Source organism: Myodes glareolus, chromosome 3 (genome assembly GCF_982192425.1).
Source record: "Myodes glareolus chromosome 3, mMyoGla1.1, whole genome shotgun sequence".
Lineage (NCBI taxonomy): Eukaryota > Metazoa > Chordata > Mammalia > Rodentia > Cricetidae > Myodes > Myodes glareolus.
Window position 1 is genome coordinate 80,083,816 of NC_142028.1, and position 26,873 is coordinate 80,110,688.

The 26,873-nt window shown below is 41.1% G+C and overlaps 1 protein-coding gene and 1 long non-coding RNA gene across 2 annotated transcripts in view; both read right to left on the reverse strand.

Moving 5' to 3' along the window:
* The window catches only part of Spata6 (spermatogenesis associated 6), a 98,616-nt gene extending 90,237 nt beyond the window's left edge, over positions 1–8,379 (reverse strand). The window contains exon 1 of the mRNA XM_048453396.3: positions 8,181–8,379. Coding sequence (XP_048309353.1) covers positions 8,181–8,231 — 51 coding nt within the window. The 5' untranslated portion in view covers positions 8,232–8,379. The remainder of the gene's footprint in view (positions 1–8,180) is intronic.
* Positions 8,380–17,818: 9,439 nt separating this feature from the next.
* Positions 17,819–26,672, reverse strand: LOC125412623 (uncharacterized). Its single transcript, XR_007235646.3, has 2 exons — positions 26,472–26,672; positions 17,819–18,359 (listed from the first exon to the last, which is right to left on the reverse strand). It is a non-coding gene; the product is annotated as an uncharacterized LOC125412623 (long non-coding RNA).
* Positions 26,673–26,873: the final 201 nt, after the last annotated feature.

The window sequence follows — 26,873 nt, forward strand, 5'->3', positions numbered from 1 at the left end:
AATTTATCATATTATCACATATTGACAAAGAGTTCAATGTCAAAAAACACGTTTCAGGGTTGGAGATGGGGCTCAGTGGTTAGAGCACTTATTGCTCTTGCAGAGAAACCACACTGCTGTTAGGTGGTTCATAATTCCAGTTCCAAGGGATATTACACCCTCCTCTGGCTTGTGCAGGCTCCTGCACACACACACACACACACACACACACACACACACACACATACAAAAATGCATGTAACTAAAAAGATAAATGAATAAAATAAATCTTTTTAATGTCCAGTTTTACAGACCATAGGACAATATATAATTTCCTTAAACTTGAAAATCATTTAAAAAAATTCGACAATGATAATTTTAAAATTAGAAATAAAAGAATTCTAAAATAATTCAACAAATAAAAGCCTTACAATCTTATATTGGATTGCCTATACATGCAATTTCAAGTGGGAGATGGTATTAAACAAAAAGTCTATTAACAGCAATCTCAATGATTTACTCATGAGTAAAATTTCAGAATCTTAACTTCAACTCAAGACTAGATCAATACCCCTACTACCACCTCTACATTTAACATTACAGAGAGGATTCTAAGCAATAACATAAATAAAGGCAAGAAAAAAATTAGACCAAGTATCAGTTGGTAGTAAACAGGGTGCCTTTATTTGCAAATAAAATGGTTTTCCATATAAAAACCCAAGTAGCCATGCAACCAATATGTGATAGTAGCAATGCTGCTGAACCCAAAATTAAAATCCTGAACGTATCACAAAGAGACATACGAGACTTCACAGTCACATTGCTTGTAGGATCTCTCACTGGGAACAACAAAATGTCCGCAGCACCAGGATGGATACATAAAACGTGGCAGGGTCACAGAAGGGAGCCAAAATCACTCCGTTTTACAAAGAAGTTCGGCGTAAAAAAAAAAACACACAATGTATAGACAGAGCAAGAGAACTGGATTTCAGAAGGCCCACCTATGACGTGATGTAACAGGAGGAAGGGATGTGAGCGGAGGGGAACGGAGGGCAGCTGGGGTGGTAACCACCTCTATTACACACTTGGGTTTGTAAATTTCCTGGATATGTGTTGCAATCACATAAACTGATTTTAAAAGCCAACAGTACATGTTAAATATGTGAATGTAACATGAGGGACCTACTTGTTGGGGGTTTTTCTGTCCTCCCACCAGGTCCCCACAATTGTTTAGTCCCAGAGAAAATCACCCAAAGATCTCTGTAAGTTATAATGCTGATTGGCCCATTAGGTCAGGCTTCTTACTGGCTAACTCTCACATCTTGATTAACCCATTTTTCTGATCTATGTTAGCCATGTGACTCAGTACCTTTTTCAGTGGAGCAGCTCACATCCTGCTGCTTTGGTGATCTGGGCAGGAGTGGGAGGAATCAGCTTCCTCCTCCCCAGAATTCTCCTGCTCTCCTTGCATCATTTCCACTTCCTGTCTAGTTTTCCCACCTACACCTCCTGCCTGGCCAATCAGTGTCTATTTAAAACATGATTGACAGAATATAGACAATTCTCCCACACCATGTGAAACTTTTAAGTCTACAGCATTTCTTTACCAGCAACAAAACAAATTACAAAAACAGAGAAACTAATATTACTAAAGGGAAACAACAAAACTTTCCCTAGGAGACCACTGAAGAGTGTGTCACCTGTCACCAGCAGATGTCTAATTTTCAAGACCTGTTTTACAAGGGAAAATAAATATAAAACCTGGATACTCATTACTTGGGGCAGAAGCTGTGAACAGGGCCAGTCATGGAAAAGTAAACTGTTAGGATCAGACTCCACTTGCACAGCTACAACCCAGAACATAACCTAGAGTCGCCAGATTGGCATCGCCTTTACTTTATGGATTTGGCCTCCAGAAATATGAGGAAAAAACATTTCAAGGTATACCTTATAACAGACATCCTATGAAAGTAATATGTATGATACAGTAAGTATGATATGATAATATATAATATATATGATACCTGTAAGCACTTCCAGGGCCTCCATTCTAAAAGATACAAAAGCACTGAGGTCAGGGCTCTGTCACAGAGCATGTCCCTAGCATGTCACAGTCCTCAGTTCAACAACAACAACAACTAATAATAATAATAATAGCCATTAAACAAAACTAAATGTTCCAAAAGTTTCCGCTTAACATGAGAATTATGCAATTGACCTACATATGTAACAAATAAACCAATTATCCTAGTGAGAAAGAAAAATAATCGCATAACCAAGGCATTTATTTCTACATGTAAATGCTTGACCAAGGCTAAACTGAAGGGTATGTTTGCACCTGTTTCAGAATCTGTGGGTATTTGTTACCTTAACTCACAGGCAGAAGGGAGAAAAATAGAATCAAAGGAAGTAGAAGGAGACCTGAATTTCATATGTGGCATTTGATTTCTCTAAATACATCAAAGTTAACATGAATCAATTGTTAGGTGGGGGAGGCCATAGCATCTACTATTGTTAAATGGGGGAAGTTGTCATTATCTTTATCTCCATTTTTTCTGTTAGCCCCAAATATTTTGCAATCAAAAGTTTTTAACGGTAGCATGGCAGTGCCTGGTTGAGTAAGGATCACAACTATGAAGGATCCAGAGGGATGCAGTCCCTGGAAAGACACAGCCCTGTAAGCTAATGGTGTCATTAGCTTGAGTTAAATACTGAGGTGAAGTAAATACAGAAATGAAAAACTTAAAATTACATAAAATTAACCAAAACAAGCCTGAAAGAAAGTTCTCCTTCCCGTGCTGACCTATTCAAGCTCTACATTGTTTACTTCCTTCTCATGAAAGATGTGAGCATTGAAATACTCAGCAGTAAGACGGGAGTACCAAGTCAGAACAGCGAGAGCAGTCCTTTCCTGTCAAAGATAAGTGTCCAATACCAAATACAAAAACCTCTGCAAGGGTAATTCTTTAGATGCTCTTTAAAAATGTGTGACTTGGCATATCATGTCATTCCTGAAAGATTCCTTAAGAAAGTCACACTTTTCTCCCCAGCAGTATATTTTCTCCCGAGTCATATGGCTCTGTTGGACAACACACAATGCTGTGGGACACAGCCCAAGCTTTGCTGCCTGCTGTGTTTCGCTTGCATCTTAACCACAGCATCACACGTCACACCTCCAAGGTCATTCCTAATACCGTCCTGCAGCAGACTGCTGCCCGAGGGAGAGGGCGAGAGGAGAGCGGCACACCTTCAAGCCACAAGTAGAGATTTCAGGCTTATATAACACCTATTATAGAGGAAAATATTAAATTTCACCACAAGAGAAGAAAATTTGGCAACAATCCATCATGGAATGCTCTCTACCTGAGCCTGGTCTCTTCAATGACTCTCCATAGCACGACCCATGACAAACAAAGGCAGGATACAATAAATAACCCTCAATGAAAGCACAGACAGTATCAACTCAGAAAGCTTCAGCAGATCGAAGGAACCAATTAACAGACTAAGAGAAGAGAATGGAATGGGAAAATATGTGTAAATCACACGAAACCAAATATTTAATACAGGGTTAGTATGAACATACATAACAATTAAAAGAACTCAACAGAAAGAAGACCAAAAAAATCCCTAATGTTAAAATGGGATAAAGCACTTGAATTGAGAGTTCTCAAAAGGAGACATACAAGTGGCCAACACGTACATGCAAAGGGGCATATCCACCTCTAATCATGGGGATGCAAACCAAGTAACAAAGTATCAGCTCATATAGGCATAGTAGAAAAAGATATTTTCTGTAGACAAGGATGTAGATAAATTGGAGCCCTTGAATGCTGATGGTGGAAATTTAAATTAGTATTGCCATTATAAAAACAACATGAAGAATCCTCAGGTAACTAAAAATATAACTACCTTGCAACCCCATTTCCAGATATATATCCAAAGGGAGATCAGCACACCTGTGATTGTTGCAGCATTATTTCCATTCAACAAGACAGGGAATCAACCTAAGTGGCCATCATTGGATAAACATTGAATGTAAGATTAACTAAGCATTTGAGACATAGTTAAAACAAAAAGAAAATCCTAGTATTTGTAATTTATGCATGAACCTGGAGGGAATTACACTAACTGTTGTAAACCAGACACAGAAAGACAAACACTGTGATCTCAGTTGTAAATAATATCTTTTAAAAAGTCAAACTCACAGAAGCATAAAGCAAAAGCTGGCTACCAGGACTTTGGGAGTAGTGGAGGGGAATATAGAGATGTTGGCTAACTGCCAGGAACATGAAAGTCACAGAGGGAAATATAGAGATGCTGATTTAAAGGAACAAAGCTTCAGACAGGATGAGTAAGTTCTGGGGATACAGTACACAGCATGGTAATTACAGTTAATAAAAATGTAATGTAAACTTGAAATGTCCTAAAACAATAAAAAAAATGTTCTCATTACAAAATTCTGTGGGGTGATAGATGTGTTAAATTGCTTGATCTAATCGCTTCATAATATATACATACATCAAAGTATCACTGTTATAGCTTAAATAAGAAATGTCCCCCACCAGATCATGTTTCTAAATGTGTGTTCCACATTTGGGGATGCTGTTATAGCCTGGCCCTGCTTCCAGCCCTCCATTTGCTTCTTGATCTGCCAAGATGTGAACTGCCTTCAGAAAAGGTTCTTTGCCATGGGCAAAGCCACCCCTACTTTCATGCCTTTCCACCATGGTGGACTGATATTGTCTATACCATGAGCCAAAATAAACCTCTGTGTTGGCTTAAAAGAAAATTATCTTTTATAACCTCATGTGTTTGAACACATGGTCTCCAATTGGTAACAATGTTTGGGGGAGGGATGATGGAACCTCTATGAGACAGAACCCTGCTAGAAATACACATCACTGGGGCAGATACGGAGAGTATACAGGCACATCCCATTTCCTTGTCTCTCTCTGCTTCATGTTTGCAGATGGAAATGTGATTGACCAGTTTCCTGCTCCTACCACCATGCCATTCCCGACTGTTGCCATGCCTTCCCCACCAGGATAGACTCCGCCTCTCTCAATCCATAACCTAAAATAAATTCTCTGTTCCTTAGGTTGGTTTTGACATGGCATTTTATTACAGAAACACAAAAGTAACCAATATGCCTCTTTACTCTCTTAATTGCTTCTGTCAGGCCAGGACAAAAAGAAAATACAACCACTTTGTACACTGCGAATATATATGTTTTAATCCAATTTTTTAATGTGTATTCTCAATATGCATTTACAAGAGAATATTACTCCATGATTTACAGGAACAACCTACCAAAACATGCAACATTATTGAATATCAAAGTCACAACACATGATATAAAATATTACACACTGTATGTCTCCAATATGGCATTCCAGTGCTGCTGGACTGAGTGTCCAAAGTCCAAGTGAAGAGAGGGAGGAATAAAAATATGATCAAAGAAGTCAAGACCATGATGGGGACACCCACTGAAACAGTCTACCTGAGCTAATGGGAGCTCACCAACTCCAATGGGACTGGGAAGGAACAGCATAGGATCAAACTAGTTCCTCTGAATGTGGTTGACAGTTGCATGTCTGGGACAGACTGAGGAGCTACTGGTAGTGGCACCAGGATTTATCCCTATCCATGTACTGGCTTTTGATGAATCTATTCTCTTTGGATGGATATCTTGCTCAGCCTAGATATAGTATAGAGGGCCATGAATGTGTGAACTTACCAAAATCCACTGATAGAAAGCAAAATAACACAGAAATAAAGAATTCTCTATAATGAAATTGACTATAAAACCTAACAATGAAATGGCTAATTTTAATATACAAACTTTTGATCTTGGTTTCAAAGTTAATTATAAAAATTATCTTTGTGACAATTGAGAAAACCTAAATATGGACACAATATTAAGATATACTATTAATTATACCACTTATGATCATGGAATTGTGGTTATATACAGTATCCTCATATTAGAGTATGCATGCTGCAGTGTTTAGGAATTTTATGGTATCAGCAATTTACTTTCTGATTTTCAGCAAAATCAAATTAATCCAGATCATAAGCAAGAGTTATTCATTAAAATGTTCTTCCAATTATTCTGTATGATTGAAATTTGGGAGAAAACAAAATGGCACTCTTCACAGATGCAGAGTAATCTCCAGGATATAAAAAGTGCAACCTAGTTTATGTATAGTCTTCCTGCTACATAAGAAATTAAATATACTATGTATAAGAGTGTGTGTATATATTTATATCCTGACAATTACAATGGTTACTAAAGGTGAAAAACTTGTTTAAGATAGATTTTACAGTTTTGGCTTTTATATACAGTAAATGTACAAAAATAAAGATAAAATTACAATCAAAAAGATATTAAAGATTTGTGGTCCTATTCAATTAAAGCCAAATTAATCTTATTTAACTTTTGTAGTTGCTAATGGCCATTTTTCCCCCTTCTGAATGTTAGAGTCCTTTAAAGGGCTCTTGCTGGCCAGAAAATACAGCATCTGTACAACAGCACACAGAATAGTTAAAGAGATGAAGACAATGTCTTAGAAAATTTGGGAAACTATTAAACATTGTAACTCAAATGTTTATTTTTAAAAAACCAGGAATATTTGCACCAGCATACCCCGGAGATATCGCTATCCGTTTTCTTCAGTAAGAAAAGCAGCATAGTGAGATAAAATGTCTCTGACTCCCGGGGCTACAATCACAACAGAGTACTTCCTCCTAGCGAAGAACTGACAACAGAGGGCAGCCAGCCTGTCCTGCAGCAGCTTTCGGTCAAGCAGCTAAGCTATTGGTTACAAAGAGAGGAAGCAGCAGCCAATAATGAAGTCTACAGAGACTGTTCTTCAGAGTTTTGCTAACTGTCCGGGATCTAGCACATTTAGAAATCATTATGCATTATTTCGGTAAACTAATCATTCTTTGCAAAACAAACGTTGCCAGAAAGTCAACTTGTGATGCAAACACAGAAAGCTAGGGACAGCGTTTCTGAATAAAAACCTCTGCAACTGTAGCAGACTCAACTGTAGCAGACTCTGGAGTCGCTGAAACTCGCTTGCCCTCCACCCCTGCTGCACTCTGCCCCACCCAAGCTCCTCCTTAGGGCTGAACAAAAGACCTGAAAGAACTTTGTGACTTCTCTGCTGGTTTAAGTTCAGTGTCAGTGTCGCTGAGGATTCAAGGAGAGAAAGGAAAGCTAGGAAAAAGGGAGCGCTTATAAGCGTGGGTAAGTGCAGAGAAAAGCTAGTTTGGGGGCCCAAGGGAAGTAATGCAAGAGGGCTCCTTGGGGCAGGCACAGAAAATGACAGAGAATGCGCCTACTGATGTTGGGATACCAACTAGAAGGCTGAGTCCTGTAATGAGAACACTTCACGGATGCAGGCATGAAAAGATATGGAATAAGGAATTGGAGGGATTAGGAAACAAAACCAGGGTTCTCCTCTAAGGGAAGAAAAGGGGTCTCTCGGGATGACACGGAAGGACTTCAAAACTCGAAAGGAAACTCTGCAGTTATCAAGGGGAGTGGGGGCTTCTCAACACCCGGAAAGCCCTTCACTGGGTTTTACCGAAACAGGCTGGACAGATTCTCTTAAAAGACTGTGCAGAGTAACTGGATGGTATTGCAAGTTTGAAGTAGCAGCTGTCCGGGAGAGCTGACCAGGTCTTTCATGGGACCACTGGAGGGATGCGAGGAGAACCCTCTTCAAGTTGGGAGGGTTTGGGGACTGGAGGGAGGAGCTGAAGAGGCTTCTGAAGAGTTGGGTTTGTCCCGGAAGGAGAAGGCAAGAAACTTGGTGCACTAACGCCACAAGTAAGTTGTTTTGGGAATTAGGAACTCCACCTTGATTATAAGGGAGTTCCTACGCTAATAGGAAGCGTGGGAACGGATCTGAAAACCTGCAGGATTTGGCGGAAATGCCACACACACACACACCCAGACGAGCAAGGGTCCAAGAGTCCCTCACCAGAACAGGAGTAAAGAGGAATTCAAAGAGAACACTGTCCTGAGAGCGCAACTCTGAAGTGGTGTAGAAGAGATCCGAAAGCACTCCAAAAGGAAGTTGGGGTGAGGTCCCCTCGAGGCTGGAGTGGGCGGGCACTCGACATTTCCAGGGATGTCCAGGGTCGGAACAGAGGGACCCGAAGGCTGGAGGTGGGACAGGGCCAATACTCACAGAGCGGATCTCCAGCGCCAGGGCGCATTGCAGCGCCTTCACCTTCGGCATCCGCGCAGGGTGGTGCGGCGGGGAAGGGACCCCGGCCTCCGGCTCGAGTGCAGCGGGAAGACGCGAGGCGGGACAGGGACGGGGAGGAGATGAGGTGGCGGCGGCGGTGGCAGCTGTGGCCCCCAGGCCGGGGCCCGCGGTCCAGCCTGGGTCCCGCCCGAGCAGCAGCTGAGCGCGGGGCGCGGACTCGTTGTCATGGCAGCCCGGAGGGGCGGGGCCGGAAGAAACGCGCAGGGGCGGGGCATGCCAGACTGAGAGGCAGAGGGCGGGGCTTCTGACGGGGCAAGGTGGCTCTTCTGTGATGTCAAGCTGTGAGCACAAACCGGTAGAAAAGGACACAATTATGACCTGAGATCAGGTCTGAGAGTCTTGGGTTTCATGGTGAGGGCACCATGGGGAAGTGGCGTCAATCTGGGGCCTCAGTTTCCCCAACTATATTACAGTTAGTAATCTTCCTTGAGTTTGAATTTTGTGATACAACTTACAAAACCAATATAAGACGTAGGGAATGAGCAACCAAGACATAGGTTAAAAACAGGACTGGAACCCACGATCTCTCAAGTAAAGTCATAACCTCCCGGGATCACCATCATAGTCCTTAGTCACCGGTTCTGGGAATCTCTGTCAGTGTATCCCTATATTTCATGTCAGGATTTCCTGTCCAATTCACCGAGTGAATCTCAATGCCTGTTGCTCAGATGGAACTCCCAATAGCAGATCCACAGAAAAGATTCTGCCCACAGATCATCAAAGATAAAAAGAACCTAAAAGGCTATTCAGTTAAAGTCTGTGTTAAAGTTTTTTTTAATGCAAAATATGTTAACTATGTGCATATGAGGAAAATGTGTATATGAAGAGTACCGAACACATTCTAACAATGGAGGGGAAAGTTCCTGTGTTTTTATAACCCATTTAAGAAACAGGATGTTATTAAGCCTAAGAAATATGCCCTGGATATTGTCTTACAAACTGCCCTGGGAGTAAATCCTGCAATGATTTCGTTACAGTAAGTCTTTTACTGTCGTGTATGCATTCCCAAACTTCATTACTGCACAACTTGTCTTGTTTTATATTAAATAGAATTAATATTTACATATTTTTCTGTGATTTGCTGTGGCAGCTAGGCAATCCTGATGTCATGTATTTGAAGTTTCTTCCATTATTAGACAATATTCCAATACAGGAATATATACATTGACTTATAAATCAATGTATAAATTTATAAATTCTTTATACTATTTACTATCGATGATTATTTTTGTTTATATTTTATCTCTTATTAGCAATACTGTTATGAACATTCTAGAATATTTTAGCACTCAAGAAGTGGCTCAGCAATTAAAAGCACTTGCTGTTCCAGAGGAGCCAAGTTCCCAGCACCCACTTTGAGCAGCTCACAACTGCCTGTAACTCCAGGGGCAGGAGCTCGAATGTGCTCTTCAGAACCCTGATACACACACGTGTACAAAGACTCAGACACACACATGTAAATAATTTTAACCTTTTAGAATAGGTCTATTAATGCATGTGTGGTGGAATAGGGATGGCCCCTGTGCAAAGTGGGCATTTTGCACATATGGGATTTTAAAGTAATACTATTCTATCTTCCAAGACTACATCAATTTTTGCTTCACCAAGAAAAGTATGGATGCTTTTGGTCACTCTTGCCAACATTGAGTTTGCATTTATTTTTTTTAACTTTCATTGATTCTTTGTGGATTTCATACCATTCATTTTGACCCCAGTATCTTCCCATCCCTCTCATCCACCCTCAGTCCTTGGAACACCCTCCCCCCCAAAAAATAAAACCAAATTTAAAAGAAAAACCAAAAATCAAACCAAACCAATAAAATAAAATAAAAGGAGAAAAATCCTGTTGTGGAAGCTGTAGAGCGACCTGTTGAGTCACACAGTTTACCCTTTAGTCCATTCATCTTTACTTGCAAGTATTCACTGGTCTGGCTTGAGGCCTCTGGCTTTGTTACTCCACCGATAATGGCTTTCACTGGGGCTCCTTTGGATAGCATGTTGTTTCACTATGTCATGGAGAGCCTGTTGTTTTGGATCTGTAGGTTCATCCCCTTCACATGCTCCAACAATTCGAAGATGGAGTGGATGTTAGGTCAAGCCAACTCATAACCCCGGTTCTGGTCCAGGTGATAGCTGGGTTGGTCAGCCTGGCAGCTTTCCCTCATTGTCACTCCAGGGGCGAGCTCTTCAGCACTGCCCAGGCTAGCTCACCAGCACAGCTGCAGCAAGGAGTGGGGCCAGTTCTTCTACTCTCAGATCCTCAGATACGGGTCACCCACACCCACTCCCGCACCACCACAATCAGCGCTGTTTTGCCCAGGCTAGGTGCATGACCCTTTCTCCTGATTGCTGTAGGGGACACCTGGGAGGTTGTCATCAGCTCTCCTGCTCTCACACCCTCAGGGTCGGCTCGCCTGTGTCCCTGACCATAGGATCTCTAGTGTGCTGCCCAGGCGAGGTGCACGCGTGTGGTGAGAGTGGAACCATCTTTCCCAGGTTCGGGGGAGGAGGGCGGTACAGCTCTAACATGAGGGTTGGCTTCAGCTCTCCTGCTAAGGTATCCAACAAGGAGATAGGGCCAGCTATACCAAGGAGAATGAAGGATGGGCCTGGTTGAGCACTGGATAATTCTAATAACTCCTTGTGCTAACACAGGCCAAGAAAACCATCACAGACCAGAGCTGCAGTAGGACCACAGACTCAGACAGGGCCCTCTGCAAGCAGCTCGGGCCCAGATGTCACGATGGCCCAGGGTGGCAGCACCGGCCAGCAAGATAGTATGGCCCCAGCAGTAGCATGGCCCTGGGACACCCTCATGACCACAGGTTGTAACTCAGACCCCGGGCATCTGTGTGATCTTTGGTGGCAACATGGGCCACAGACATCAATACAGACAGACCCTGGCTGCCACAGGACCATGGATGCTTGCATTTTTAATTCTTGTATTTTTGATATTCATTATGGCTTAATTTTGCATCTCTGACTACCGATGAGAATGAATGCCTTTGCATGTTTTCGCTTACCAGCTGCTTTCTGGGAAGTAATTCCAATGACCGTTTTTCTTCAATTGTTTTTCTCTCTCTCTCTTTTTCTTTTAATCTTATATATTCAGATAATTATTTTTTTCAAAGTTTATTAAATTATAAAAGTTTCCATTTCCGCCCCTCCTCCCAACACCCTCCCACTCCCCCCACTCCCCCTCCTCCTCCCTCTCCATCCCTAAGAGCAGTCAGGGCTTCCTGCCCTGTGGGAAGTTCAAGTTCCTCCCTGCTCCCTCCAGGTCCAGGAAGGTGAGTATCCAAACAGACTGGATCCCCAAAATCCAGTATATGCAGAGGAAACAAGTCCCAGTGTCATTGTCAATGGCTTTTCAGAAAGACTCCGGGCCAGCCACATTCAGAGAATCCGGCTACATTCAGAGAATCTGGTTGGATCACGTGCTTGTTCAGTCCCAGTCCAACTGGCCTTGGTGAACTCTCCTTAGATCAGTCTCCTTGTATCAGTGGGTGATCGCACCCCTTGTGGTCCTGATTTCCTTTTTCATGTTCTTCTTCCTTCTGCTCCTCATTTGGACCATGGAGGGCTCAGTCCGGTGCTCCAATGTGGGTCTCCGTCTGTATCGCCATCCATCGTCGGATGAAGGTTCCCTCTGGTCTTGCCTTCTTTGCTCACGTTCTCTTTCCTTCTGCTTCTCGTTTGGACCTAGGGAGTTAAGTCCAGTGTTCCAATGTGGTTCTCTGTCTCAATCTCTATCCATCGCCAGATGAAGGTTCTATGGTGATAAGCAAAATATTCATCAGTATGGTTATGGGCCAAGGCCGGTTCAAGCACCCCCTCCTCTGTCCAGAGAACAATCTGGGGATCTCTCCTTGGACTTGGGATCCCATTTATAATCAAGTCTCTTGTAAACCCTAAAATGACTCCCTTAGTTGAGATATATACTTCCTTGTTCCCATATCCATCCTTCCTCCCTCCCCCCCATCCCAATCCCCTGAGGTTTCCCCATTCCTCCTCTACTCCCTTCTCTCTAACCCTCTCCTCTTCCAACAACCCCCCCACCCCCCCATGCACCCGAGGTTACCTGGGACTCTTGTCTATTTCCAATCTCCAGGAGGATAACAACATGGTTTTCTTCAGGTTCACCTTCTTATTTAGCTTCTCTAGGATCATGAATAATAGGCTCCAAGCCCTTTAATTATGGCTAGAATCCACATATGAGTGAATACATACCATATTCCTCTTTTTGTGTCTGGCTTACTATTCAGATAATTATTTTGTGGCAAATATACTTCCTTCTTTGTGCTTGATCTCTAATTCCTCATATGCAAATTATTTGTGTATGTGTGTAATAGCAGGAAAGTGATTAAGTCTTAAAGTGTGAACAAATAGAATGAAGGTCACGACCCCATATTCCTTCCAACATTGCATTATTAAATTATTTTAATATATGGTAATACTCTTATTTTATAAAAATATTTTCTATTAATACATATTAAACTCTCTTATCATATATTTATGAAATACATTAAAATTTTAATATATACATATTAATCTCTCTTAATATATATTAATCTCTCTTGTGGGTGGTTGCCGCAACATGGAAAAATACCATCTTGCTTTTGATTTTGTCAAGTTACTAGTGATCAGTCTTAGAATGTGGTTTTATGAGTACAAGATTTTTTTTCTATCTTTACTATAAATTGCTCATGCACTCTCTTTTTCAAATGGGCTTGTTTTTCTTTCTCATAGTAATCATGTGTATCTGCTTAATTAATAAATTCAGTTTCAGGCATTGCAAATACCTCTTTGTCAACTATTTCAAAGTTTTGCCCACAGTTTCCTTAATTAATAGTAACAGAAACATCTAAATTCATTGTTATCAGTCTAGCAGTTGTTTTTGTCTTATAACCATGTCTCTTAGTTAATTTCCTATTGCTGGGCTTAAACTTCATTACCAAGGCAACTTACAAAAGAAAGTGTTTAGTTTGAGAGAGTTAAACTCCATGACGGCAGTGCAAAGGCATGGTGGCAGGAAGAGCTGAGAGCTCACATCTTGATCCTCAAGTAGGAAGGAAGTGGGGTGAGAAATGCCACAAAACTTTTCAAACCTCAAAGTCCACCCCTAGTAACACACCTCCTCCTAATCTTTCCCAAATAGCTCCAATAAGCTGGTGACCAAGTATACAAATGTATGAGCCTATGAGGTTTTTTTTTCCTCATTCAAACCATCTCAGTCTGTGTTTGAGTTTCTGATCTTTTTTTAAAGAAGATTTAGGATTTTCTGGGTTTTTAAAAATATATTTCCTGTTTCCTATTTTCTTGATTGATGATTGATATGGGAGAGACCAGCCCACTGGGCCATTGTACCCTTAGGGAGATGGTTCTTGGTAGTATAAGAGAACAGGATGAGTAGGCCATGAGAAGCAAGCCAGTAAGCAGTGTTCTTTGTTCTTTCGTGGTCCCTGCTTCAGTTCCTGCCTCCAGGTTCCTGCCTTGAGTTCTTGCCTTAACATCCCATTATGGTGGGTTGAAAACCAAATAAGCTTTTCCTTCCCAGTTGCTTTCGGTTATGACATTTTATTGTAGCACTAGAAAGCAAACTCGGACCCCATGTTTAGACCATGATATTGTTCGGTCTAACATAAACACCAAAAAAAGAATAAAGACTGATTTGTGTTGAAACACATCAACTATGTTGAAAATTCACATTGACAATGCTACCCAAAGCAGAGGAAAGTGTGGGTTAGCCCTGGATGACTAGAAGAACCGATCCATTTTTGAAGACTCGCAATAAAAGAAATAAATTCATCCTGATGCTTTGTTTGATCTAAACTTCAGAGTGACCCAAAAATTGACAAGGGAAATTTCTTTATAGAAAGTTCCTAGCTGTCAATAGGAATAACAAATTAGAATATCCATTATTGCTGAAACTAGTATGGAGATGCTGACTCTGTTGGTTTGAATGGGATGTCTCCTACAGTACAGGCATTTGATACTTGCTCTCCAGTTGGTGGCTGTTTGAGGAGACCTAGGGGGTATGGCCTTGCTAGAAGTATGTCACCGGGGGCAGGCTTTGAGAGTTTCAAGACTTGTACCATTTCAAGTTTGCTCTCAGTTTCCTGCCCGAAGCTCAAGAAGTGGGCTCTCAGGCGTCCATGCCTGGTGCTTGCAGTTACGCTTTTCCCCTGTGATCCAGATGGATGTTTAGCCCTCTGGAATCATAAGCCCAAGATAAGCCCTTCCTCCTAAAAGTTGTCTGGGTCATGGTGTTTCATCAAATCAACATAAAGTGACTAAGTGCCAGATAAGGAATGACAGGATGGCAGGATGGACAGACGAGTGTGACAACAAACACAACTTCAATACTGACACAAAAGAAGAGACATTTGGACACTGCAATCCTCCTGAAGTGATGCAATTGATAGTTGTGCTCTTAATGCCAAAAGCTATAATCTGACCGAACATCTGAATCTAACAATGTATAGGAAACATCCCTCAGAAGAACTTGTTAGACAAAGACATGAAGATGTCAACAGCAAAGTAAACACATAGTATGACTTCAACAACTAATGTGGGGGGGGGAGGCTTAAAAAGACTAAGGCGTTGCAATGGTTTCTGATGTTTGTTTGTTGTTTTCAGCTCTAGCTGGAGAGATGTCTAAGCAGCTAAAAGTGCTTGCTTCTGTTCTACAAGACCCAAGTTCACTTCCCAATACCCATGTGGGGTGGCTCAAAACGGCCTCTCACTTCAGCACCAGTGGATCTGACAGCCTCTTCTGGCTTCTGCAGATTCTTGCACCCACGTCCACAAGCCCATACACAGACGCACACACAGACACATAGTGAAAAGTCAAAATAAGACTTTTTTTTAAAAGTATACTCCTTGTTTGAGAGTGGCAAACTTATTAGTATTTATGAGTGAAAATCCTCCTATGGGAGATAGCAGAGGAGCTGGAGGAGAGTAAGTGGGGGTGGTATTTGAACAAAATACATATATACATACATGAAATTCTCAAATAATAGAAATATAAAGGCAACAAATTAAAATACTCCGGTAGAGTGGGAGAGGGCACATGATGGAAACAGGTAAGGACAGGTGTTAAGTTACCTAAATACGTGATGACTGAAGATCAGCCACAGGGGAGCTGGGGTTCCTTATACTGGTGTGTGTGTGTGTGTGTGTGTGTGTGTGTGTGTGTGTGTGTGTTTGGTTTGTTTTGCATTTAAACACACAAAGAGGAAACAGGGGGCTGAGGAGATGGATGAATCAGGGAAGGGATGGCCTACATTCGGATCCCTGGCACACACACACACTAAGCCATGTGTGGTAGTGTGTTCCTCTAACCACAGCACTGAGAGAGAAAAGACAGGTGGCTCTGTGAGGCTTGTTGGCCGGCCACCCTGGCCGCTGTGGCAAGCCCCAGATTCCATGAGCGACCTTGTCTCCAAAAGTAAGGTGGAAATTGATCAAGGCTTGCTGAGATTGCTGGCAGAATCTAGCCAATAAAATATCTGTAAACAAACATACATGCGGGTGCAGTAGAATGTGTAGAAAGAGAACAAGAAAGGCTAAATGTTGAGGGATGAGGAAGGACTGAGTGCAGGTAATGCACATGAGCTCTGAAGGAGGATATAAAGCTCATTGCTCATCTAATTATATCAGACTTTTTTCATATTTGGTGGTAGATAAGTAAGTAAAAATGTGTTCAATAGTGTAAATGTAAAACCCACTGTGAAGTGCCACAGCTTCAGAATGCCTATTTTAACTATAGAGTTCATTGTTATGTACAAACTGTGGGCCTGGTCAATTGTGATAGCTTATTCTACTTGCAAGCTTTTTATAATAAAGTATATAAAATAAAAAAATCAGATGAAAAGTGACCCATGATTAACTTCTGTCTTCTGCCCACAGGTGGACACAAGCACATAAACATGTACACCCGCATACAGTACACACATGCATATGCATACACTCATGTGCACACACACACACACACACAAGTAGATGCTGAGCAGACTTAGATGTTCTTTATGTGCTGCTTGTTGACACACTCACATAAGCAATAAGCTGTAGTCATATAAGAGGTGAAATACATTAGTAGGTTTTTAAAGGTATACATTCCTTATGTCCCCAACACTATTTTATTTTATGAATATTTTTTATGCTATGTGTAATAGTCAGTGTCTGAGTTAGGATTTCACATATCTACATTAAGAAAAATGGGCCTATATGCTGATTTTATGTCTCTTTCCTGACTGTAGAATCTAGACTATACCTGCCTGATCAGATAAGGAAGTAACCATGTGCTCTTAACCACAAATCTCTGAAGCAAGAATTACTTTACCTTTTTTCTCTTATATTCTACAGGTGGCGGATGTTGTCCTGGCATATGAGTATCCATCTTTTCTAGGGTCTCCAATTTGCTAATAAATCCACCGAGTTAGTTTGCATTTCAGTTAATGTGGTACTCAATTCAAGAATGTCCATTGGTTAGCTTCCACACATCTATTAAGTTTCTCTGCCCTTTCATTCCCTAAGACCACCTTTTCCCTTAGTTTTCAAACATATTCTCTCTTTATTTCTTAAGCATGTCAGGCAAGGCAGTACACACTGTTAATCCAAGAACTCAGGATGCAGAGGCAGGTGCATCTCTGTGAGTTCCAGGTCAATCTAGTGTAAGTAGCAAGTTCCAGACCAATCAAGGCTACAGAGAAAAACCCTGACTCAATTTTTCTCAAACTTGATTAAATTATCTGCAGCTTTAAATTCATGTGTGTGCACATGCATGTGTGTGTGCATGTGTATGTGTTGGTGCTCACCCATGCAGGAACATATGGAGGGGAATTGATTGCTCACCTTGTTTATTTTTGGTTTTGTTTTGTTTTGTCATGATTTTTTTTATGGACAGGGCCTCTCCCTGAACCTGGAGGCCTCTGTTTGGCTACACTACCTACCTAGTGAACACCTAGGGTTTACCTGTCCCTTTCCTCCTATCCCTTCCCGCTGTGCAGGAGCCACAGACATTCACTATCACACTTCACTTTGATGTGGGTGCTGGGGATCTGAACTCATGTTCTCATGTTTGCTCACCAAGCGCTTTATCCACTGGGCCATCTCTAGCCCACTCCCCCATGTTTTTAATGACATAGTCTCACTATGAAGCCCGAGCTGGATCTGGAACTTACTACGGAGCCCAGGCTACCATAGAGCTCACATTTCTCTTGCTTTTGCCTCCCAAGTAATGGGATTACAGGTACACACAAATACATTGAGCTGTTTTAAACTTTTATGATTAGACTTTCATGCTATGCCCAACAGTTATATTGTGTTGATGTGCACTTGCCACAGTGTGCACACGGTGTTCAGAGCACAGCTGTACAGATGTGGAGTCAGTCAGCTCTCTCCTTCTAACTTCACATGGGTTCCAGAGAGCAAGCCTGGGTCATCAGGCTCACACAGCACGTGTGTTTACCTACTGAGCCATCTTGCTGGCCCCGGAATATTTTCGTAACACACTGTTTAACATTAAATTCTGCTTTAGAAAAAAACTGTTGATCTTTATGCTAGCAAGGAGTTTAATTACTGGCTGCATACTTTAAAGCTGAGTGGACATGATGGTGTGCTTTGCTAGTGGAGAACCTGTAGGGTTTCTAAAGCCCCACTAATAGGTAGAATTTAACGTGGTTTCTGAAATATGTTTTCCTCTGTGCTTTGTTATGTTTATTTGCAGGCTTCGCTGAGATGACTCTACTGCAGACCATACCATGGGGCATGGTTCCCACTGCTAAAGTCAGCCTTCTTGGCTTACCAGCAGAATGCCAGTAGTAGTAACTGCAAGGTCTTCATAGATGGCCTTGGCTGGCTGTCTTAGGTGTAATCCTCTGGCATAAGAGAAAGACAATTTACTGGACAAGGAGCAAGTGGTCTTCTCGTAACCCAGACCATGTCTTCCTTCCTCCTGAATGCTTGTTTTCGGGCCAGTGGTTCCTAGGCTGTATAAACTCAGAGCTGAGCGCTTCGTGGGGTTATTTAGCTGTAGTGTGAAGTAGGGTGCATGCAGATGAGACTTCGCCCTCTCTGATGCAGCTTTCCTGGGTCCTGGAGGACAAACAACACAAATCATAGGCTTCTACTTCCTGCCCATTCACAGGTAATAAGCTTGCTGTGCCTTGTGTCTTCCACAAACATTCTGTATCACTGACTGTAACTTTTTTTCTAGGAACTTCTGCATTTTCAAAGTATTAGGAGATTATGTCTATTTGGCAAAGTTTGGAGTTCCTCTATGCCCAAGAACAGCTAATACTAAGTATTCCCGTGCTGCCTCAATCCTGTAGCAGATGCTGCCTGGCAAGCCTCAAGTGGTCCAACTCCTTGCAAATCAAATTTATACCTCTGCCTTGAACTTTTGAGGAAACCTCTCATAGCTTTTTGGGGTTCTCTCTGTGCAGTTCACTTTTTTCTCTAATTCCTTGAACTAAATATTCCAGGTTGGTAGTCTAAGCTACCAACCTGACCTGGCCACCTAGTGTAGTGCTTGAATACCTTCTCTCTATACATGCTATGTCTGGGGAACTATTCCCATGCAGAACCTGGACTCACCTTGTGATCAGACTTAGGCTGCCTGACATCCATAATTTAAAACCAATAAGTTTCTGTACTTCAAATTCTACCTTTATATAAAGCAGGAGAATTAAAAACCCAGTATTGAAACTAAAATTCCAGTATTGGGAGCTATACCAGAACACCAGAACTATTATCTCTTAATATTAAGAATCTTTAGTCTGAGTACATGTTAACAGGTAACTTGTAAAAATTAAACAAGTGGCATGTTTTAGAAGGAAGTTCAAATACACTGCTGGCATCAAAGGAAGAGATGGGTAGGCACCAATGCAAGAATTCATCCAACAATTTAAAAAGCTACATTGTAACACCAGAATCCAGTAATCACACAACTGGAAGACTTGATCATTCTGACCTACAAGAAGCAGAAGAAAACAACTTTAAACTTTGTGAAGATGATGGAGACCTTTAAAGGAGAAATGAAAATCTCCCTTAAAGAAATGGAGGAAAAGACAAACAAAAATTTGGAAGAAATAAACCCCTCAAAAAAACTCAAGAAAGCCAAGAAAAAAAAACAATCAAAAAGGTGAAACAGACAGTTCAAGACTTGAAGACTGAAATAGAGGCAATAAAAAAAACACAAACCAAGGAAATTCTGGATATGGAAAATATGAGTAAATGAACAGGAACTATAGAGGCAAGAATAGCCAACAGAATATAAGAGATAGAAGAAATAATATCAAGTGTTGACGATACTTTAGAGGAAATTGATTCATTTGTCAAAGAAAACATTAAATCCAACAAATTCTTAACACAAACCATCCAGGAAATCTGGGATACCATGGAAAGACCAAACCTAAGCAAAATAGCAATAGAAGAAGAACTCCAGCTCAAAGGCATAGAAAATATATTCAAGAAAATCATAGAAGAAAACTTTCCCATCCCAAAGAAGGATATCCCTATGAAGGTACAAGAAACTTACAGAACATCAAATAGACTGGATCAAAAAAAAGTCCCCCTCACCATATATTAATCAAAACACAAAACATACAGAAGAAAGAAAGAATATTAAGAGCTGCAAAGGAAAAAGGTCAAGTAACATATAAAGGTAAACCTATCAGAATTACACCTAAGTTCTCAATGGAAACCAGGAAAGCTGGACAGGTGTACTCCAGACACTAAGATACCACTGATGCAAGCTTAGACTACTATACCCAGCGAAGCGTTCAGTCACCATCAAAGGAGAAAATAAGATATTCTATGACAAAACCAGATTTAAACAATACATATCCACAAACCCAGACCTACAGAAAGTACTAGAAGGAAAATCCCAAACCAAAGAATTAACTGAACCCACAAAAACACAGGCAACAGATAATCTCCCACCAGCAAAACCCAAAGAAAGGAAACACACAACTACTACTACCGAAAAATAATAGGAATTAACAGCCACTACTCGTTACTTCTAAATATCAATGGACTCAATTCACCTATAAAAAGACAGAGGCTAAGAGAATGGATACGAAAACAGGATCCACCCTTCTGCTGTATACAAGAAATGCACCTCAACCTCAAATACAGACATTACCTCAGAGTAAAGTGTTGGGAAAAGGTTTTCCAATCAATTGGACCTCAGAAACAAGTGGGTGTAGCTATCCGGATATCTAACAAAATAGATTTCAAACTAAAATCAATCAGAAGAGATGGAGAGGGGCACTTTCTACTCATAACATAAACAATTCATCAAGATAACCCTGAACATCTATGTTCCTAGTACAAGAGCATCCACATATGTAAAAGAAACATTACTAAAGCTTAAATTGAACATCAAACCCCACACACTAATAGTAAGAGATTTCAACACTCCATTCTCATCAATGGATGGGTCAACCAGACAGAAACTTAACAGAGAAATAAGAGAACTAACAGATGCCATGACTAAAATGGACTTAACATATCTATAGAACATCCTACCCAAACACAAAAGAATATACTTTCTTCTCAGCACCTCGTGGAACTTTCTCTAAAATTGATCACATACTCTCAATAACAAAACAAACCTCCACAGCTACAAAAAAAAAAAAGAAAGAAAAGAAAAAACTGGAGTAACCCCCTGTGTCTTATCAGATCATGGTTTAAAGTTAGAATTTAACAACAACATTAAGCTCAGAAAGCCATGGAAATTGAACAGTGAACTATTGAACCCCCCTGGATCAAGTAAGAAATAAAGAAAGAAATTAAAGACTTCCTATAATTCAATGAAAATGAAGGAAAAATGTACCCAAACTTATGGAATACTATGAAAACAGTACTAAGAAGAAAGTTTATAACACTCAGTGCCCACACAGAGGACGTGGTGAAAACTCACACCAGTGACTTACCAGCACACCAGAAAGCTCTAGAACAAAAAGAAGCAGACACACCCCAGGAGGAGTAGAAGACAGGAAATAATCAATTGTGGGCTGAAATCAAAACAGAAACAATACAAAAAATCAATGAGACAAAAAGCTGGTTCTTTGAGAAAATCAACAAAATAGACAAACCCTTATCCAAACTAATCAAAAGTTAGAGAAAGAATATCCAAATTAACAAAATCAAAAATGAAAAATGGGACATAACAACTGACATTGAGGAAATTTAGAGAATCATTAGATCATACTACAAAAACCTGTACTCCACAAAACTGGAAAATGTAAAAGAAATGAACAATTTTCTAGATAGATACCATATATCAAAATTAAATCAAGGCCAGGTGAACAATGTAAATAGACCTTAAAAATGCAGGGGAATAGAAGCTGTCATCAAAAGTCTCCCAAACAAAACAGGCCCAGGACTGGATGGTTTTAGTGCAGAATTCTACCAGAACTTCCAAGAAGAGCTAATACATATACTCCTCAATGTGTTACACATAATAGAAACAGAAGGAACATTGTCAAACTCTTTTTTGAGGCTGCAGTTACCCTGATACAGAACCACACAAAGACTAAAACAAGAAAGATAATTACAGACCAATCTCATTCATGAACATAAATGCAAAAATACTCAATAAAATACTGACAAATCAAATCCAGGAACACATTAAAAAAATCATCCATCATGATCAAGTATGCTTTATCCCAAAGATGTAGGGATGGTTCAACATATGAAAATCTATCATCCATCATATTAAACTGAAAGAAACAAAACTGTATGATCATCTTATTAGATACTGAAAATGCATTTGACAAAATTCAATAATTCTTCATTATAAAGGTCTTGGAGATATCAGGGATACAAGGAACATATCTAAACATAATAAAACCAACATACAGCAAGCCAACAGCCAACATCAAATTAAACGGAGAGAAACTCAAAGCAATTCCACTAAAATCAGGAATAAGACAAGCCTGTCCACTCTCTCCACATGTCTTCAACATAGTTCTTAAAGTTCTGGCTATAGCAATAAGACAACAAAAAGAGATCAAGGAGATTCAAATTGGAATGAAAGAAGTCAAAATTTCATTACTTGTAGATGATATGATAGTGTATATAAATGATCCCCAAAACTCTACCAGATAACTCCTACAGCTGATAAATACCTTCAATGATGTGGCAGATTACAAGACGAACTCAAAAAAATTAGTAGCCCTCCTATATACAGATGATAACGAAGCTGAGGAAGAAATCAAAGAAACATTATGTTCCACAGTAGCCACAAATAACATATCTTGGGGTAACACTAACCAAAGAAGTGAAAGACCTATTTGATAAGAACTTGAAGTCTTTGAAGAAAGAAATTGAAGATGATACCAGAAAGATCTCTCATGATCTTGGGTAGGTGGGAGGGATCAACATAATAAAAATGGCAATCCTACCAATCTATAGATTCAATGCAATCCCCATCAAAATCTCAGCACAATTCTTCACAGATCTTGAAAGAACAATAATCAACTTCATATGGAAAAACAAAAAACCCAGAATAGCCAAAACGATCCTGTATAATAGAGAAACTTCCTGAGGCACCATCATCTCTGACATCAAGCTCTATTACAGAGCGCAGTAATGAAAACAGCTTGGGAGTGGAATAAAAACAGAGAGGTTCACCAATGGAATCAAATCAAAGACATGAATATTTATCCATACACCTATGAACACCTGATTTTCGACAAAGAAGCTAAAATTATACAATGGAAGAAAGAAAACATCTTCGACAAATGGTGCTGGCATAACTGGATGTCAACATGTAGAAGAATGAAAATAAATCTATATCTATCCCGATGCACAAAACTCAAGTCCAAATAAATTAAAGACCTCAATATAAAGCCAACCAATTAGTGTGGGACGTCCTTCTGGATATGGATTGCCTTTATTGCTTAATGAATAAAGAAGCTGCTTTCAGCCAATCACTTAACAGAGTGTAACCACTGGGAAAAAAAAAAAAAAACAGAGAAAGAAGGTGGAGTCAGAGCGCCGCCATGGAGCCACCAGAGGAGAAAGACACAAGTCATCAGTTGGAACTTTGTCAGTGAGCCACACGCCTCATGGTAAAATATAAAATAATAGAAAATGGTTAATTTAAGAAATCAAAGTGAGCTAGAAATATGCATAAGCTAATAGGCCAAGCAGTGTTGTAATTAATATAGTTTCTGTGTGATTATTTCGGGAGTCTGTCCAACACTGAAGGACCCTAAATTTATTCACTTTTGCAATTAAATTTTACTTCATTACCGCTTAGATAATAAATTCAAAGGTCCCCACCTAACGCACCTCAAATTCTAGTATTATTTGGGATGTTTAAAAATACTGTGAGCTATCAGTGAAGTGGAAAGCGGTCTCCCCATTTCCTATTTCTCTGTTTCAAGTCATTTGTTTTCATCTGGTCTCCTACGCACACACACATATGCACACGCCCTACGTGCACACATCACTGGCTGATGCTTCTCTTCGTTCTCCCCTGCAGCATCCTCTGTCTATAGCCATAATTCAAAAGCTTCTTATCTCTAAGCCTTCTTTGTTCTCAACTTACTATATTCAGTTTTACGGGGATTCAGATGTCTTTTAGGCATGGGTGGCATTGGACTGCTGTTTTGTACTATCCCACTTCAGTTAAAAACTGCCACTAAAGTTAGGGTATGACTCCCTCTCCTCTACACCCATGCATGCTTGTTCAAAGGTTTCTTCCAAAATCTTGGTTCCATATCAGGCGAGCCATCTGCTTTGTGACAGAGAGAGGAGAGCGAGACAAAACAAAGAAACAGACTATCCCCAACAGGGATTATTGCTACTCGTCTCATCTCTGTTGGTTTTGGTTTAATTCTCTAAAAGTTTTAATTCTCTAAAAGTCTCTAAAAGGTATGTAACTTAGCTCAAGATTTGTAAAACTATTGTGTAAACCTCCTGTACCTCAAGATTTGTAAGCATACTGGGTCTGGTTAAAGCCCTGTAAAATCTGCAAGAGAAGAGTTAATTTAAAACTCATAACACCAGGGTTGATAGCTAAAAATCTACACATAGATGATCTAAAGGAAATGTGGCTTGCTGTCACCTTACCTGTTGCCCCCCCCCTTACTAGGATAGATATAGCCACATGGCTAACAGCCGTCTTTACTAAGGTTGGAAAGGATGACTTTGTCATGTGACCTTATTCCCATCATGATAAAAGTGATCATATGACATAAGCCATCCAAGAAAAAGCAACTCATCCTAGCTGTGAGGCCCAAACCAGATGACTCTTCCACCATTTTCGATCACACTAAAGCTTCAACCGACAGTCCCTTCTCTTCCTTTCCAGCCTCTCTGGTTTCCCTTTCTCCCTTCTCAGCAACAGGCTGCCCACCCAGTCAGGGCTGAGGCAGTCCCTGACCAGGACCCTGAATAAAATTACAGTACCCTTGGTAGGGATCTTTGCTAAGGATCAGTTTGTAAATTGTCTCCTGACTTAAAGGGGTAAATTATGAAAAAAATCCAAGAGGTCATCCAGGACAAACACGATACTTCCGAGACTGCCCCACAAAGGCCCTCTCACAATAAACCAGTCTGGATCCTGAGCCCCCAGATAGAAAACAGCTCCTTGTGGCCTTCTTCTCCCGGAGTTTCCCTGATACTAGGACCAAACTTAGACACCAAGAGAAAGGACCCCTAACTCCTCAGGCAGAAGTCTTAGCAATGGCCTTTAAAGTATACCATAGGATAGATGAAAAAGACCTGAAAGAAAAATACCTGATTCTAGCAAAGGCCTTTCAACTGACCTTGGCAACTGCCCAGGCTCCATGGCCTGGGTCCCTGTTTCAAATGCAATCAGGAGAATCACTGGGCCAGGGCCTACGTGATCCCTCATAACCCACCCAGACCATGTCCAAGGTGCCATCAAGAAGGGAATTCGGGTGTTTATGATTGTCCCATGTCCCTCATCAATTCCAGACCTTCTAGATCCAGTCATGAATGACTGAGGGGGCCTGGGCTCCCATGGCCTGACCACTGCAGTCTCCAACGGGGAACCTCAGGTAGACATCACAGTATCAGGGTGATGTATTCCTCTCCTTCTGGACACTGGAGCCACTTGTTTAGTCCTGGACTAACAAGTCAAGGTATTTTAGGGACCCACATCTTCTTGTTCCGCTATTGTCAGGGTAGGGTGACAGCTTTACCAGCCTCTTCAAACCCCATAACATATATCTTCCAGGCTCAATACTCGCTCTCTTTCCAAAGCCTCAGTGGGCTTACGTCTCTTATCTAAAAGAAAACAATCTACTATACACTTGTGGCTGCCCACCACCTGGGCATACTTCTGCAGTGCCCTTCAGGGTGCCACCGAGTGTGCAGTTCTACTAAGACACTTGCGTTTCTCCGGCCATTTCCTCCTCACCTGCTGTGACCACTTGCCTCCCCCCCTTCTCCTGGGCAAGTGTCACTACGGAGGTGCCTGCTTCATTTACTTTTACTCTGAAAGCCACACAGGTGTGCTGGGAAGCCTTTCCCTTCTGAGTTGTAAGTATAGCCTGGCTCCCAACTGGCAGGATAACTTTCCCTCAGAGCTGTAACTCCTACAGGTGTATCTTGGCTGTCTTTTTTGAGCTATAGAGATAGCCTGGCTTCTGATGGCCAGGATACCTTTCCCTTCAGCGCTGTAACACATTTCATGTAAAAACCCAGGACTGACTACTTCCTGAACTATCTACTATTGGTTTTCCTCTCACTCTGCCCAGGATCTCCAGTGGGTAGCTCAGACCACCCTTATCCTCCAGAGCCAAATAGGTTCGCTGGGCCACCATAAGTGCTACAAAGTCACTGAGGATTAGATTCACTGATAGCAGAAGGAGGTGGTCTTTGTCTCTACCTCAGGGAAGAATGTTGCTTCTATCTCAACCAGTCAGGTACAGTAAAAGGCAAGATCTGACAACTCCAGATAGAGTTCCGAAAACAGAAGAAATGTCTTGACGCCTCTGGCTCGTGACTCCTTGACAGTCCAACATGGAATTGGATACTTCCCTTCTTAACCCCCTTTCTCCTGCTTTTCTTAATCCTACTAGTTTCCCCTGCCTTATAAACTTCTTGTCTCGATTTCTTCAACAATGAATTCAAAAGAAATCTAATCAGACTTTTAATTAGTTGCTATTACAGGATTACCAGCTCCTATCTACAGAGTCACAGGCCAGCAACTCCTGATTATACCTTGATGGTCAAGTTCAAGTTCACCCAAAGGACTCCGATGCCCTGATTCAACAGGAGGTAGTCTAATGATAAAATCACAGCCTTCCTGTGACCTGGTTGTTTATCCATAATAAACAGAGACCGGGGAATGTAAGCCCCTTGAGTCACCTGGATGGCCAAAAAAATCCCCAGGACCTCTAGCTGCCAGGTTCTACTCACAGAACACTCCAACTGTCCTAACTGCTGAACCCTGCCCCCATCCTACAGAGTAAAAACGTCCAATCTATGGACATGAAATCCCACCAATCTCTCTCTTGGAAAGCTCCACTCTGAAGAGTTCCACCCCCTCCCAAGAAACTCTGTATAAGCTCTGTATCCTGTTCAGTCGGCTGCTATTTCTCACTCGAGCAGAGACAGCCACCT